General features: G+C 50.7%; 2 protein-coding genes across 7 annotated transcripts in view; one reads left to right on the plus strand and one right to left on the minus strand.

Annotated features, from left to right (window-relative positions):
* The first annotated feature begins 777 nt into the window (after nt 1-777).
* Nucleotides 778-16,296, plus strand: SCYL3 (SCY1 like pseudokinase 3). Of its 4 annotated transcripts, none has more exons than XM_038143734.1 (14): nt 778-844; nt 3,965-4,239; nt 5,048-5,233; nt 5,886-5,999; nt 6,596-6,652; nt 7,354-7,456; nt 7,975-8,086; nt 8,418-8,495; nt 9,890-10,029; nt 10,318-10,505; nt 10,928-11,099; nt 12,947-13,090; nt 13,670-14,397; nt 15,568-16,296. In XM_038143734.1, the coding sequence occupies exons 2-14, from the start codon at nt 4,075-4,077 to the stop codon at nt 15,628-15,630; spliced, it is 2,250 nt and encodes a 749-aa protein (XP_037999662.1). In that variant the 5' UTR covers nt 778-844; nt 3,965-4,074; the 3' UTR covers nt 15,631-16,296. The 4 variants fall into 4 exon arrangements, with proteins under 4 accessions (XP_037999662.1, XP_037999663.1, XP_037999661.1 ...); XM_038143732.1 differs by lacking the exon at nt 778-844 and adding an exon at nt 864-2,009; XM_038143733.1 differs by lacking the exons at nt 778-844; nt 6,596-6,652 and adding an exon at nt 863-2,009.
* C8H1orf112 (chromosome 8 C1orf112 homolog) overlaps nt 5,160-16,494 on the minus strand; it is a 28,335-nt gene continuing 17,000 nt past the window's right edge. Inside the window, exon 25 of one of the 3 annotated variants that reach the window (XM_038143738.1) lies at nt 5,160-5,262. In XM_038143738.1, the coding sequence (XP_037999666.1) occupies nt 5,256-5,262 (7 nt within the window). In that variant the 3' untranslated portion in view covers nt 5,160-5,255. Of the gene's footprint in view, nt 5,266-10,414; nt 10,538-16,494 lie in introns of those variants that run through there. The other 2 variants (XM_038143737.1, XM_038143736.1) reach the window with 2 other exon arrangements.

A 16,494-nucleotide genomic window follows, 5' to 3' on the forward strand; every position in this document is an offset into this window, starting at 1 on the left:
ATCTCCCCCCGGAGCCGCTTTAGCCGCAGCACGGAGAGCAATTAGATTTAATGGCATTAAATGGATCCCCTCACGCCGCAGCGGCAGACCACCTGCCTCGCTCGCACCCTGCGGCCTGGACCTGAGCGGGGCACGGGGAGGGCAAGGATATTTAAAACTTTCTTTTAAAAAGGACATTGTGGGGCAGCAGCGTGTCCAAAGAAGGGCAACAAGGCCCGTGAAGGGTCTGCAGAACACCCTGCGAGGAGCGGCTGCGGGAGCCGGGGGTGTGGAGCTCGGAGGAGCTCAGGGGGCTCCTGACAGGAGGCTGCAGCCAGCTGGGCTCGGCCTGTTCTGCCGGGCCTGCAGTGGGAGAACGAGAGGAAATGGCCCAGCTGAGACAGGGGAGTTCAGATGAGATAGGAGGAAAACAAATAAAAATCATGGTCAGGGCGGTCAGGCATTGGAACAGGCTGCCCAGGGAGGTGCTGGAGTCACCATTCCCAGCGGTGTTCAGGAGGCGTCCGGAGCCGGCGCTGGGTTTAGCGGCTGCAGTGGCGCTGCTGGGTTTAGCGGCGGCACCGCTCCATCTCACAGCTTTCCGCCGGCCCCGCCGCTTCCCCGGCTCCCGGCCCTGAGGGCGCCCGCAGCGAGGCGCGCCCTCACCCAACATGGCGGCCGGCGCTCCGCGGGCCCCGCCCCCGCGCACTGGGGGCGCTGCGGCCGCCGGGCGGCAGGGGGCGCGCGAGGCGGGCGGCGCTGCCGGGCCGGGCGGGCGGAAGGACGGACGGACGGACGGACAGACAGGCGGACGGAGCGGCCGGCGGGGCCCAGCGGCACCGGAGCCCCGGCCCGGCGGGGACAGGTGAACGGGGCCGGGGGGCCGAAGGCAGGGGCTGCCATGGGGTCTGACGGGCGGGCCGGGCCCTGCCAGCCCCGCTGGGGACGCGGTGCCGCTGCCGCCCCCCGGGCCGGGCTGCGAGCCGCGGGCAGCGGGCGAAGCTCCCGCAGTGGCGGCTCTGGCGGTGCTGTTCCGCAGCCGGCGGTACCCCGGGTTCCCGTGTGTTAAAACCGCGCTGTGCCCGGTGCCCGGCCTTGGGGGAGCGCGTAGAGCCGGGCTTCCTTCCCGCGGGGGCTGTGGTCGCCTCCTGCCTGCCCGGCGCTGCTTGTGCGGGCTGCCGGGCGGGCATCTGCAGGTGTCGCGCTGGGAGACTCCTGCCTTCGGGAGCAAAGCCCCGGCACGGCTGAGAGCCCTTCCCGGAGGCTCTGCTGGCCTGGGAGGTGGCGGGCAGGGCTCCTGGAAAGCCGGGAGCAGCCTCTCTGTGAGCTGGTGTGTGTGCGTTTCAGGTGATTACTCTGTGTGCGGCTGTCATTCGCTCCGCAGGGAAGCTAAATGGAAATTCCACCTCTTTCTGGTAGTAAATCCACATTGTCCTTTACTACCAATCCCTCTAGTTTTCCCTGCCGGGCTCCTCTCTCTTCCAAGGTGTTCTGTGTATTACACCTGACATTCACGTTGACAATTTGTTGAACATAAGATACAAAAGGGTTAATGCTCTTAACTCATAGTTGCGTGAGTAATGGTTTGTTTTGGCTCCGGAGAGCCACACCTGGGCACGGACCTTTGCAGATGCTTTTACCAGCTGGAGTTTCAAATAGCCATAAAAGAAGCTGGAAGGCTCGGGGTGCCACAGGCTGCTCCGTGTTTGATCCTGAGAGGAGCTTCCCTGGAGAGGGGCGGTGTGTTTGCAGCTGGCTGTTGCACAGCAGGTCTCAGGTACATCACAGGCATGAGGATGACTCTGATGTTGCAATATTCAGCATGAGAAGAGCATGGAACTGTTGGAGCAAGTCCAGAGGAGGCCATGAAGTTGATAAGGGGACTGGGGCACCTCCCCTGTGGCTGGTGGAGTCGGGGTTGTTCTGCCTGGAGGAGCTTGCATGGAGACCTCATAGAAGCCTCCCAGTATCTGAAGGGGCTACAGGGAAGCTGGACAGGGACTCTTCATCAGGAAACGTGACAGGAAAAGGTGGGAATGGCTGCAAATGGAACCTGGGGAAAATTCAGTGGGGTGTGTGGAAGAAATTCTTCCTTGTAAGGGTGTTGAGGCACTGGTACGGGTTGCTCAGTGAAGCTGTGGCTTCCCCATCCCTGGAAGTGCCCAGAGTCAGGTTGGATGGGGCTTGGAGCAGCCTGGGATAGTGGAAGATGTCCCTGCCCATGGCAGGGGAGTGGAATGAGATGAGCTTTTAAAGTCTTTTCCAACCCAGACCATTCTATGGTTCTGTTCCTGAGCTGAGTGTGTCTCTGAGGATTTGGAGGAACTTGAGGCATCAGGTCAGCCCAGATACTTTCAGGTGTCCTGAGTGAGAAATCATTGATGTAGGACAACCAAATGAGGCACAGCTGGGAAGAGCAGAGTGCAGAGAAATGCACTGGCTGTGCCCAGGAGCAGCAGCTGGTGCCTTGCACACAGGTGAGGAGGATAACCTGGAGCAGCCGGGGCAGAGCTCCCAGGCCCTGTCTGGAGAGGAGAATGTTCTGTCTGAGGGCAGCATGAATGCTTTTGTGCCAGGGAGCTCACCAAAGAAAAATCCAGTTTAGAGACACGTGTTGTCGCTGCACTGTGTTTCCTTTTCACCTGTCAGCCCCTCTGTGTAGTGCTGGGAAGCTGCAGTTTAGATTTCCATAACTTTCCCTTTATGTCTTAAAGGTCCCGTTTACTGAATCAGTGCTGAAAAGGTGCAGATCCACGCCTGACGCCAGAGGGGAGACAATGAGGAAGCTGCAAGTTCAGTAGTTCATTCAGTTCAGATTTTAGGTGGATCAGGACACAGAATTAATTAAAAGCCCCTCTTCCCCCCCATTTCAGGCTGCAGGGGTTGTTGTACCCTCACTTGGCACCCTCTGGAGGGTTAAAGGAGCCAGGGAACTGTAACAGGCCAGCTCCCTTTCCAAAGGCCCTGAGCACTTTTGGCCCCGGGGCTTCTGCGAGACCTGACTGGAGACACAGGTGCGGGGCCAGAGCAGCAGCTTGGGTGGAACAGCTCTGCGGGGGTGTGGGGAGACTCCTGTGATGTTGCCTTCCTGAAGCCTCAGGTCATGGCTGGAAACAACCACAATAAAGCAATTCTCCAGTTGCAAAAGAAACCCAAAAAGCTTAGGGGTGGACAATTTCCCCCGCTTTTCCTGAAAACTGAGGGTTTGCTCTGTCGCTCTGATTCCTGAGGAAGGTTTGCTGACTTGCGTGTGCAGACAAGTTCAGGTCTCACCAGTGGCGTGTGATCACAAGCCTGATGACAGAGCATGTGCTGGGTCAGTGTTTTCCAAAAAAGCCTCTGCAATCAGTGTGTTTGTTTTACTGGTTTTGTGTGTGAGGAAACAGCACAGAAATCTGTGTCAGTCTCTTCCTGACAGGCTGTGGGAGGAAGGAAGGGTTGGCAGGCAGAAGGAATATTTGTCACGTGGAGAGAAGGTAATCAAGAGGGAAAACATGCTCCTGGAGGAGAGTACCTGGCTACAGGTAACCTCCTGAAATCCAGCTTGTAACCCTTCCTCCTTCACTGAATTCTTCTCTGGCTTGGAGAATTGAGGAATGGTGTTTTTAAGAAGGCCGGGGGCTCCTTGTGGGGTGGCAGTCACACTTCCTAACTGCTGACTGAGCTTCATGTCAGTTAAACCCTTGGAGTGAGTGTCTGTGTGTCTGGGGGCGTTGCTGGATCCTGCTTTTGCTGGGTCTCAGCTGGGCAGCCAGGTCAGGGATGGGTGTGGGTGGCTGCACTGTGTCAGAGCTGGTGGTGCTGCTGACACAGGTGCCAGTGCAGTCCAAGCCCCACTGCTGAGAGCTGCTCACCTGTTGATCCAAACCCTTTTGTGGACACTAGGTTTCCTTTAGTAAACTTTGGGGATGTTATTCTTGTCCTTAAACTCAAGGAGAGGATACTGGCAGGAGGAGGTTCTTCATGGCTGTTCCCTGCTTTGCAGAAAATGCTCTGAACGTGACCTGGACAGCGCCCGCTGGAACTAAACCTGCCCAAAGCAAATCCTCCTTCAGCCAGGGCCTGTTTGTGGTGAGCAGGGCGCCTGTGCAAGGGATGGGCTCGGAGAACAGTGCTTTGAAGAGCTACAGCCTGGAGGAGCCGCCCTTCACGCTGCCCAGCGGGCACACCATCTACCCGGCCGTGCTGCAGGATGGCAAACGGGCCTCCGTGTTCGTGTACAAGAGGGACAGCCAGGAGAAGGTCAACAAAGCTGCCAAGGTACTGCCTGGGCCTGGGACACACTGCACAGCTGCCCCTCCTTGTATTGGCAGGATGGGACTCAGTTAACAGGGTCAAACCCTTGGGAGTGAGGGCAGGAGGAAAGTGGAAGCCAGCCTGGCCATGGGGCAGAAGGGGCTTGGTAGCTGCAGAGATCACTGTGTGCTGCATGCTGAGGGCAGCAATGTTCAGACAGCTTTTGCAAGGTGCTGCCTCCTTCTGCTGATGCAAGTCGGGGTCTTTCTTGGGTGAAACCCACCCAAAATACCATAGTTATTATGAGTAAGGCTTTTATTCTGTGTAAGATTTTCTCCATCCAGTGCCAGCTTACAAGACAGATGGAGGGACAAGAACATGTAGTGACAGGACAAGGGGAAATGGCTTCAGACTGAGAGAGAGTAGGTTTAGATTGGATTTAGGGGAGGAAATTCTCTGTGAGGGCGGTGAGGCCCTGGCACAGGTTGCCCACAGAGAAGCTGTGGCTGCCCCTGGATCCCTGGAAGTGTCAATGCCAGTTGAACAGGGCTTGGAGCAACCTGGGATAGTGGAAGGTATCCCTGCCCATGGGAGGGGGATGGAACAAGATGGTCTTTAAGGTCCTTCCAGCCCAGACCATTCTATGATTCTGTTTCAATGCCTTATAAAAAGTTCTGCAGTCTGAGCGAGGAAGTTTGCTGGGTGCTTGGTGAGGAGCAGGGATGGGCTGTCTGAATTCCATGAGAAAGCATGGTTAAGGGGACAGGACTAAGCTGTGCACCTGGGGGAGCTGCCTCAGAGGAAGTCTAACAGACACCTTTGTTCCTGGAAGCACCTGAAAACCTTGCGCCACCCTTGCCTTCTGCGCTTCCTCTCCTGCACTGTGGAAGCCAACGGGATCCACCTGGTCACAGAGCGGGTGAAGCCCTTGGAGATGGTCCTGGAGACACTCTCTGCTGCAGAAATCTGTGCAGGCATCTACGATGTGTTGCTGGCACTCATCTTCCTCCATGACAGGGTAGGTACCCCCGGCAGCATCATCAGGCTCTGCTGGGAGATGGAGGAAATGTGACAGGAGAGCATTGTACCTGGCCTTGTCTGGGTGACTGATTCCTCCCAAAAGGACAGACACGTTCCCCACAGTTCTTGTAGGCTGAAACTGCTAAACTTGCCTGCTTTATAGGAGGAAGGGTAATTGAAAATGTTGTGGAAATGAGGGAAGAAGCAGTTCTCAGTTCATGGATCTGCTTGTAGTACTTCTTGCTTTAGGGAAATGGGATTGCTTGGCCTTGCTGTTTGTGTACAGCTGTTGCCCCATGCCAGAGGTTGGTGTCACTGCTGCCCTGTCTGGGCACTGTGTGTTTGCCCAGGACTGCAGGTAAATCCCAGCTCAGACTGTAGCTCTGGGGTTTTGTGTTCACAGTTGGAGAACTTCCCTGGATTTACAGTTGCATTGCAGGGTCTCTGACAATTAGGGCTTTGTCTGCTCTGAAACCCTGGCCCTCCTGCCTGGTACCTGCTGGTCACCTACAAAGTCCCAGAGGAACTGTGTGGTTTTTTGGCAGCTTTCCCTCAGCCTCCTGCAGTACCTAATTAGTACTGATTAAGATTCTATATCTTCATCTGTTCCCCATGTCAGTTACCCTTTTTTTTTGGTTTTTGTGTTTTAGGGAAACCTAACTCATAACAACGTCTGTTTGTCATCTGTGTTTGTGAGTGAGGATGGGCACTGGAAGCTGGGAGGAATGGAAACAGTCTGTAAATTCAGTGAAGCCACCCCAGAGGTAAGAGCTGAGCCAAGTGCACTCTGGATGCCCAGGGGAGGATTCCTGGCCTGTGGAATCTGGCCGTCTATGGGGGTGAAGGCCCAAGTCCTTCCACTTAGCTGGATTTGCTATTAAATGTGTTGGTGCACTTCCAACTCTGTCCTGGATCTTTGCTCTGAGGACACCATTACTATAAACTAAAACATCCACACAAGTTAGTTCTCCATTAGCCAAAATGCAGCTACTTTGCTAAGGGACACTGCTGGCTGGAGAGTGAGAGATCTTTGCCCTTCTGGACTGATATAAAAATTAAAAAAGATCTGGAAGATTCAGGCTGAAACAAACCATTAAGGAAAAGAATTTAAATGCCTCCTTAGCTTGTGCTGGTGGCATTTTCACTGCTTGGTAGCAGAAAGAACAATTCCTGTTTTGATTTCTGCTGCCTGCTGTGCAGAGTCATTGCTGCAGCAGGCTCAGCCTGCCCTGGGTGCCAACAGAATGGGCACAGCTGCTGCCAGCCCCCAGCCCATGGGCACAGCCCGCTCTGCTGCTCGGCACTGAGGGGACACGGAGGGGACACGGAGGCAGCTCATGGCCCCCTATTGTCCTTGCAGTTCCTCTGCCACGTGAGGTCGGTGCGAGACCAGTCGTGCATCCCCTGCGAGGAGATGGTGAGTGACAGCTCACGGGGCTCCCTGCTGCCAGCAAAGAAAAACCCGGTGGTCAGGAAATATTTTTACATTCATGTTGTATTTCCTCATGCCTGAATGGCATGGAAGCGGCTCTTGGATAATATCTGAGGTTTCCTCTGTGCCTTTTGTTCCTCCTCTGTCCCATCCCTGCTTTGGGAATGGTGTTGGGCACAGGTAATGCTACTTTTCAGACTCTTTGAGTTGCTTCTAAATCACCAAAGTTTTGCAAAAATCAGAGTAGCTGCTGAGATTGCCCAGATCACTGTGGTCCCATGGTTGTGTAACTTCCAGCACAGCCTCTCCCCTACCTGTTAGTCACTTCCTAGCCATTGGGAATCCTTGGAGCTGCTTGCGCTGCAGGAGCACGCTTCTGCTCTCTAATTACCGCCTGTTTCCATAGAAATGCTGAAAGCTGTTGACTGCCTGCATTCATCAGGGAGTTGTTTCATCATTATGGATTTGCTCCTTTGGGTTATAAATTCCCCAGTGGAGGTTTTTTTAGCATAATATTCTACTTGTAGGGTACACAGTGGAGCTTCGGTGCTATAAAAAGAACTAGAGAGTGTATATGGTGGGGGGTGGGAATGAAGACTTATGGAAAACACCACATATTTCATCAGCTCCTGTCTTGCTGTTTTGGTTTTTTTTTGTTGTTATGTTTTGTTTTGTTTTGTTTTCAGTCTGCAGACTTCAAAATCCTGCCCAGCAGCTACGGGCATGCGAGGGATGCCTACGCATTTGGGACAACAGTTGAGAATCTCCTGACAGTTCTCAATGACCAGGGTGAGAATGACACTGGTTTATTTTGCTGGTGACAGGCCCTGTGGTTTACTCCTTGTGTGGTTGAACGTTCCACCTTGCTCTGCAGCTGACAGGAGTGTTGTGGGCTCAGTGGCCAGTGTTGTCCCTTGTTTGCAGACTTTTTTCCTGTGTTCCCCTTTTCCTGCGGGGACGGGGTCAGATGTGGCTGGAGGTCACCGGCCTGTGTGACACGAGCACTCCCAAACCTGCTCTGGTCCTACCAAGGGCTAAGGATGTGGCAGGTGGGTCTTGAGAGCCACAGCTGAGCAGGGGCTGCCACTTCCAGCAGAGAGGCAGCAGGAAGTTTCTTGGGAGAACAGTAGCACTCCTTGGAGGCCCAGTAGCCAGGCAGGTTAGGAAGGGAAATGGAAATGCTATTTTCCCCTTCCTTTTGCACTTTTGCTAAAAATAAGTTTTTGGGGGTGGGGGGTGGAGGAGTCCTGAACGTATCTTGTTCAGTGTGGAGAGAGAAATCTAACTGTAGGTGCTCTGGATTTCAGTTTCAGCAGATATTCTCTCCAGCTTTCAGCAAACCTTGCACTGTACACTGCTGAATCCAGACCCAAAGTGTCGCCCACCACTGTCCAGCCTATTGTCTCACGAGTTCTTCAGGTAAGGACAGGAATGTCAGGCCTCTCTTCGTCCTGATACTGCTTTGAAGGTGGGGTGGCAGTGCAGACTCAATCCCTGCCTCTTGCAGGGATCTTTGACAAAGAGGCTCCTTAAATTAAGAAAGTGTTACCAGCCCTCTCAAAGAGGTGCTGAGCAGCAGCCTTCAGCTGTCACCTCCTTGCTGGCACTCTTGATCCACCAGCACTTGGCTTGGGTCCCTCTTGTCTCTTTTCTCTGCTAAAGGAGTGGTGGTGGGGTTTCAGTCTCTTCACAGTGGGTGGTTTATGCATCAGTAAGGATCACACTTGACAGCTTTTGGTTTTGTGCTTAGGAATGATTTTCTGGAAGTTGTGAATTTTCTGAAGACCTTAACGCTAAAGTCTGAGGAGGAGAAAACTGAATTTTTCAAGTAAGCGAATGAGCTGTAATGTGGAAGCTTCTTATTTCAGAATGATAAAGCACACTTCTGCAAATGGATTGTGGTGGGACCTGGGAAGGCTCCTGGCCAGAGGTGCTTCCTCAGGTGGCAGATTTGGTGGCTTTGTCAGAACATTGTTCACTCTGTAACACTTTGGGTACTCCAGCCAAAGAGTCCTGTCAATGAGGAAACTCTCCACCTCTCGTTTCCCAAATCCTTCTGACTGGTTTGGTGTTTGGGAGGAGCAGTCCCTGCTGGGCTCTGCATCATCCTGGTGCTCCCCAGCCTCCAGAGTGATGCAGCTGCCAATGAGAGAGCTTGCAGTAAGACTTGCTGAGTGAATTAATCGTGTGGTGCCAAGAGTAAAGCTGTTGCCTGTAATGGATGTCTTAGCTGCAGTAGTGGAACATCTTGCAGTAAATCCCACTGTTGTGCTCCCCAAGAATTTTTCTGTCAGGGAATTTTCTGTGTAATCGTGGCATTATCTAGGCCTGAAAAGGGGAGAAGCTGTTTTTTTCTTTTTCCATATAAAAGAGCCTTGGTGTTCTCACAGAGCTGTTTTCCTGCCTATTTTATACAGCAGATATTTTTCATTCGTTTGAGGCTTAAGTGGAGGAAGTAAGAGGACAATGGGAATCCTTAGCAGGCACATTCAGAGTATTTCTCACTATCTCTGTGTCAGCAGTGTTTACTGAGGGAGGGAATGAACATTTTGCTTAAAGGTAGGGGAGTGCTGTCCTTCCATCAGGCAGAGGGGCCTTCACAGCATGTGCACCCTTCTCTTGGTCTCCTCCAAGCATAGAGAGAAAGCAGTAACTGATAATTAACATTGTAAAAACAAAAGTCTGACAGACAAGAGCAGTTGCACAAAATTAAACTCTGATAAACCCAATCTGTTGGCCTCATTAGATGGAAGTGGTTTCAAAAGGGGATTCCCTTTGTGCAAGGGAAACTTCCTTCGTGTGGTAGGTAGAACAGCTTTTTCCAAAGCAGCAGGAAAATCCTTGCAATCCTGGACCAGGATATGGAGTGAGAGGAGAACTCTGCTGCAGTTTTGACTGTAGCTCTTCACGAGAGATGCCAGCTCTGAGGCAGTTTGATGCCCCAGCAGCTTCCTGTGCCAGCTGGATGTGCTTGTGCCAGCCTGTGATCTGGTGTGTGGGGTGTTACAGGATGTGGTCCTGGCTCCTGGTTTGTGCTATCTTTGCCTCAGGCAGGAGCAGAGGCTTCTCTCTGTAGGTCAGAATGCAGGCAGAGGGAGAGGCTGCAGTGGGACACTGACTCTGGATGAGTCAGACACAAAAAGGGGAAAATTATATTAAGGGAAACAGGCATAAATGCATGGAAGGCTGCCTTGATACTAATTGCTGTCTCCTGGAATGCAGATTCCTGCTGGACAGGGTGGCTGGCTTGTCAGAGGAGCTGATAGCATCACGGCTGGTGCCTCTCCTACTCAATCAGCTCGTGTTTGCAGAACCTGTAGCTGTCAAGAGTTTTCTTCCTCATCTGCTGGGCCCAAAGAAAGGTGACCTTTAAATACTTCCTCATCACAATTATTCCTGACAAGTTTGGAATGAATTCAGAGTGGTGGTTTCATTGAATCAAGGGAATAGTGGTGTTTCCCTAAGCAGAACAAATGCTTTAACAGACAGAACTGGAAAGGACAGTTAATCTGTGCTTCCTCCTTTGCACTGCTCTGCTGATGCTGGGAGGAGAATTAGCAATGATCCTGGTGTCACCACTCAGTAGCTTCTGGGTGAGCTGTCTCTGGTGGGTGAAGCAGCCTTTTCCCATCCTCACCTCTGTTCCCTAGAGCAAAGTGGGGAGAGCCAGACCAGCTGCCTGCTGTCACCAGCCCTGTTCCAGGCCCACGTGATCCCTGTGCTGCTGAAGCTCTTTGAGGTGCACGAGGAGCACGTGAGGATGGTGCTGCTGTCTCACATCCACGCCTACGCCGAGCTGTTCTCTCGGGAGGAGCTGAAGAACATCATATTGCCACAGGTTAGGGAGAGCAGACCAGTGGGTGGTGTATCCTGGAATATGGGATTTCACAGAATCACTGAACGGTTTGGGTTTTAAGGACCATCTAATCTAATCTAACCCCCTGCCACGGGCAGGGACACCTTCCACTAGACCACGTTGCTCAGAGTCCCATTCACCCACTAGCATCAGCCACCCTACTTAATTGGTAGCACAAAGTGGATTTTATGCTGTGAAACAACATCCAGCTGAGAGCCGTAGGGGATTAGAAATGAGATGTGCTGATGTGGTGGTTTTGCATGGGAGGCATCTACAAAAGTGATGCAAGTTTCTGTGTAACTGACAGTCTGTGAAAAAACGAAAACAAAAGTAACACCTGAGGAAGCACACAGTGCAAAAGCAGAGCTTTCTGCTGTGCTGACATCAGTGTGTTGTTGGTGCAGGTGTTGCTGGGCCTGCGGGACACCAGTGACTCCATCGTGGCCATAACCCTGCACAGCCTGGCCGTCCTCGTCTCCCTGCTTGGGCCTGAAGTGGTTGTGGGTGGAGAAAGAACAAAGATCTTCAAAAGCTCTGCACCAAGTTTCATGAAAACTGCTGATCTCTCCCCAGAAGGTAAAAGATACAGTCAGAGTGTTCTTGGGATGCTCGCCTGTTCTGTCCAGGCATCTTAGGCAGAATTTCTTGGATTATTAATCTGTTCCTGGTGACAGGTTAATTGAAAAAAAAAAAAAAAAAAGCTAATTTGCAGCCAAACTTGGATTTTGAGTTAGGTGCTATTTGCAGATACAGAATTGATACCAGAAGAAGAGTTATATAAAAGTATTTTAAATATACCAAATATATTGGGAAAAAATGAAACCTCTTCTTCATTTAAGAATCCCTGTAAGTAAAGGAGATAAGAGTTTGTGTGTGTCTTTTGTGGAAAAACTGTATTTCCTTTCTGAAAGACTTACATAGGCAGTTATTTAATATTCCCTCTGTCCTTTCTGTTTTTAAAAACAGTAAATCTCACATTCTTCCCCCAATTTCTATTCATAGATTGGAAAAGGAATACGAACTTCCCTATTTTATCAGCTCTCTGGAGGCTTTTCAGCTAATGCAAGTGAAGACAGTAGCCCCTGCACCTGCTAGATAACTTGGAACCAAGTGTGCTAAGGGAAAACTTCTCTGGATATTGAAACTAAGAATGTTTATAACAAGGGAAAAGTCAGCATCTGTGCAACTTTAGACATAGAGATACCAAATGAAATACGTGACAGAGATCAGTTTAAGTGCTTGCTTCCTGTTTATATGTGTACTGGCAGCTACCACCCTTCATTAAAATCTGTGGATGGCTCACTGCATTAGTTTCTTTACATTATTTATTTTAGTAGACTGTAGTAAATAAACCGCTGTGGATCTCAGGCTGAAACCAGGTTTATTTTTCAAATATACTAAAAATTAGATCTGATTTAACTACTGATAAACAAAAAAACCCCACCTTTGTCCTCAACAGTGAGTGATGATCTGCAAAAAGTAACACAAGAGGCTGAGCATGTGATGCTTAACGAGCTGTTTGCTCAAGCCCCTCAAAAGCTGTGCCCTTAATGAAGGCCACTGGGGGAGGGGATGGGTTCTCTGTGTTCCTTGCAGTCCTTTCCCATGGGCCACAGTGTCTGGTGGCACTGGTGATCCCTGGCCTAGGCACAGCTGGCCGGGAACACACATGAGCCCTGTGGAAGGAAGTGCAGCACTGGCCCATATGCCATTTTGAAGTGGTGGCAACAGGGTCCCACACAGCTGAGGCTGGCGTTGGCAAAACATCACCATACTGATCATACCCTGCAGCTCCCAAAAATGACCTGCAACCATGTGCTTGCCAAGCTGGCATCACTGAGCCAGGGAAATACGCCTGCCTTGGGCAGCTCTAGAGCATGGCCTCGACTGCCCACCTCTCACCTCACCTCAGGCTGGCATAGGAGGGCAGCTGGCAGTCAGCCTTTGGAGTAGAGACTCTCATTCAGGAAGCTGCTGAGCCCATGCCCAGGCATGGAAAGGGGTTTGTGTAGTGCCATGAGTTATGCTTGGAATTGCTGTGAGCGAGTGCAGTGATTTTGTATAAGGCAGGTACCAGTTGGATTTGTGTACCAGTTGGGATTTTGGATCCAGCCAGGTGGCAAAGAGCACTTTTAAAGCATCTGCTCTGATCCTAATCAGATTATTCATTGTGTGTTTCTTGAAAGAACATCTCAGCAAAAGCTGACCATGTACAGTTGCCATAACTTCGTACTGACAAGAGCTGCAGGCAGCAGGAACAGTGGAGTATTGTGTTATATATGGATCAGGAGGTGCAGCTGTTGGATTGCTGTGCCAAGCCTCAGTGTTGTTCCAAAAGAACATTCCAGTGCTGCAGGCAGTTCAGCTCAGACTGACAGCACACCTTGTGGACTTGTGTCCTTTCTTTCCCTTTATCCTGGCAGGTTCCCCCAGTCATGGTGTGATCAATCAGAGAAACCAAACCTCTCAGCCACGGAAGAGCAGTCCCAGCTCGTTCCCCAGCTCTGCAAATGCACCTGGCAAAAAGCTTCCCGTGCGACAGGACAATCCCCTGGCTTCACAGACAGGTAAAATGTGCCCAAGTGCTTCCTTTCAGGAATCAAGTGTGTCACCAAGGAAGTGTTGCTTGAAAGGTGTGCCTTTTTCCCCCATGTGCTGATCTGAAAGAGTCAGTGAACCACTGAGGGCAACAGTGAAGGAAGGGGGGAGTGTGATCCTTAAAATCGTAGGGAATAGCTATTTGGGAACCTGACATACACAGACTGGGTGCCTGGACTTGAGTTTTCTTGTGGCAGATTCTGTGCTGTGCTTTCACCCCTCACAGCTCAGCAGATACTCTGCATTTACAGGGCAGCTCGTTCTGAGAGTCAAAGCTGACTCTCTTTCCTTCCAGGGCCTTTTCTCAGTCACCTCTTGCTTATCAGCAGTCAGCTTGTATTGCCCCAGGGCTCTGAGGTGAATTCCCTCCTTTGCAAGCACGAAGGTGTCCCTGCTTTATAATCCAAGAGGAGCTTTCTTTCCAATCAATTACTGGCTTGTTCCCGTGCCAGGTGCTGCCTGTAATGTCAAGAAGTTTAAGACATAACTCCATCTCTGCCTGCACTTGCTCTCTTTAAATGGGTATGCAACATCTTTGTCTTCCACAGGTGAGCAAGGCACTCAGCCCCCCCTGAATGGAATTCCTGGAAGCATTAATACACTGGGGAGCAGCAGGAGCTCTTTGACTACCTCAGAAAAGCCAGCAGAGGAGTGGCCAGACTGGAGTGAGCCAGAGGAGACAGACACTGAGAAAACTGTGAACATTCAAATCCAGCCCCGGGAGCTGCGGGGCAGCACAGGACCGTATTTTGCTGATCATGATGTAGATGAGAAGCCTTGGGATGACTTTGAACCCAGGAGCCCCAGTCGTAAACTGTCCTCAGGAAACTGCCCCACTGTGACACAGGCTGATGCGGCTGAAAGGCCTCTGCCAGGTACCCAGCAACTGCGCAAAGAATTCAAAAGCCTCAGACTTTGTTCCCCCACAGAGCCTTGCCATGGGAACAGCTGGAGCAATGACAAGTGGGACCGTGAGGAACAACTGGGAGAAACTGTGTTGCCAAAAACCTTTCAGGAAAGGCTGAAGTCTTCATCAGAGTCTGGCCTGGGAGAAGAATTCACAATCAAAGTGAAGAGGAAACCTGTGCAAGACCCGGAGCTGGACTGGTTTGCTGACATGATCCCAGACATTAAACCTTCTTCCTCCTTCTTGATTTTACCTGAGGCAAGGACAGAAGCAGTTATTCCCACTCACTCAGGTGGGGTGTCCAGCAGAGGAGGAGCCTCCCAGACTGTGCTGTTTTCATCCAAATTTGCAGCAGCTGATGTGATTGAGGTAAGAGGCTGGAGGTTTAGGTGACTGCAGCCCTGAGAGGCTCCTCAGACACAGCATCTTAGCAGGCACCAGGCACTGCAGTGGGCACTTGATACAGCAAAGAGAGGAAACAAGGAGTTGTTTCCTGTTAGGAAACAAGGAATAGACTCCTTTTGTACACTACTACAAGTACTAAGGAGTTTTAACTCCAGCTTTTACTCTGTGCTGCTGCATCCTGGATGCAGGAATCCTATGACTTGTTAAGGAGAGTTTTGGTTTGTCAAGACAAGTAAAACAAGGCTGGATCCTGGCTGCTGAACAGGTCCCATCCACAAACAGAAGGGGCTTTCAGGCACAGAGAGTGCTCAGGACTGAAGTGTTTTTCCTGACTCTTCTAGCAAAACATAATAGCATTGTAAATTGAGGTCCAGGAAACCTGAACCTCTGGATTACAGAGTAAAGATTTGAGTGTGTTTTCGTGAAAGAATAGCTGAAACATTTCTCTATTTCAGAGACAGGGGGATCACAAAACTGGAGTTTCTTTAAGCAGATAAATCCCTGTAGCCCAATCAGGGAGACTCCAAAGACCATTGTTGTTTTCTAGGAGGGGAAGGCAGCGTTCCCACTTGAACATGTAACTCCCTTAGGGAACAGGTGTTGACTTCAAGTTGTTTTGCTCATTCAGCCTCAAGAGAGCTACCCCAGGGACAGCAGGGAGCATGGGGAGAGGAGCCTGGGCTGTAAACTGAAGTTGTTTATGACATTTGAAAGTGGCACAATGTCCTGTGACTATCATGACCCCAACCCCATTTTGGGGGGAAGGCAGTGAGTTCTGTGTCAGTGGGAAGGGGAGACCAAATGTAGAATACAACAAGAAAACAACTGTTTCCTGGGGGAAAGAAATCATCTAATGTACGGCATCCTTTTTTAATGGAAAGTGGGTTTGATAGAAACAATAAAAAAAGAAAAGAGACTCCCTGTTAAGTCTGCTTTTGAACTACAAGAGGAATCACCTTAAAGACAAAGTTCTTTAAGACCATAAGCTGCAAATACTGACACTTCATTTTTGGCCTCGTGGATGCATGCTCTGCCATCCCAAGCCACGCAGGCTCCTGCCTGGCTCCTGGGCCTGTGCTAAGCACACAAGTACATTCCACATCCCTTAATCTTGATAATTTTATGTGATTCTAGGCTGAAGCTACAGGCTGGGGTGAAGAAGAGGAGTTGAACTGGGAAGATGATACAAACTGGTAACAGTTCTGAACAAGACCAAGGCGATGTATGGTGTGTTGCATCCTGTGACAGGAGTTGCTGCTTCCCCAGTACAATGGATAAAGTACCTCAGCGCTGCTTTTGCCATAAGGCAGGCACTTGCTGCACAGCCACAAGATCCTGTGGGGCCTGAGCTCTTGCCAGGGATGCTCCTTCCCAGTCTGTGCCAAAAGTTGCAGGGGTGAGCCTGCACTCCAGCAGTATGCCCGGCTGTGGTGCCTCCCCTGCTCCCGGAGAGAGGACAGCGTGATGGTGGTGATGGTGCTGACAGGCTACTGGAGGCCAAGAGTGGTGGAGGAGATTGATCTAGAAGTCACCCCTTCCCTGAAAAACTGCTGACAATAAATCAAAATCACACTGAGTTTCTTGGTTAACGTGCCTTTTTCCTTTGGTTTTCTTGTTTGTTTGTTTTTTTCCTTTCCCAGAAAAATGAAGCCCTTAGAAATGGCTCCTTTTAACTTTTCAGCTAAGAGATGATTTTAAAATGAATGTACAGTTTATTCAACTTATTTATTTTTGTTTGTATAGTTCTGTCAATGGATGGCACAAGAGGTGCTAGGACCATACAGTGAACAACCACAAACTGCTCAAGCACCATGTTCTTTCTGCTCTTAACTGTAAAGACCAATAAAGATTATTTTTAAAGGATCACCCTAGTGTGGAGTACCTGCATGTGACAGGAACAAGGTCGCTGCTACTTTCACAACAGATTCAAACCTCTCAGTATCCAGAATACAATGTCATGGAATGTTTATCTCCACGCAGTAGAAGAACAAGCAATAAACAAACCCACAGCTCCCATGTCCAGTAGTGTCCACTCAAACGCAGCAGGCTATGCAGGAGAGG

The sequence above is a fragment of the Motacilla alba genome, chromosome 8 (genome assembly GCF_015832195.1).
Source record: "Motacilla alba alba isolate MOTALB_02 chromosome 8, Motacilla_alba_V1.0_pri, whole genome shotgun sequence".
Lineage (NCBI taxonomy): Eukaryota > Metazoa > Chordata > Aves > Passeriformes > Motacillidae > Motacilla > Motacilla alba.

Bases quoted from the DNA above. Each gene is read 5' to 3' on its own strand.
- SCYL3 (XM_038143732.1), top strand. From the start codon at position 1,532: ATGCTCTTAACTCATAGTTGCGTGAGTAATGGTTTGTTTTGGCTCCGG. The intron at 2,010-3,964 runs GTGGGAATGGCT...CCTGCTTTGCAG, and splicing joins AGGAAACGTGACAGGAAAAG to AAAATGCTCTGAACGTGACC. The intron at 5,234-5,885 runs GTAGGTACCCCC...TTTGTGTTTTAG, and splicing joins TCATCTTCCTCCATGACAGG to GGAAACCTAACTCATAACAA.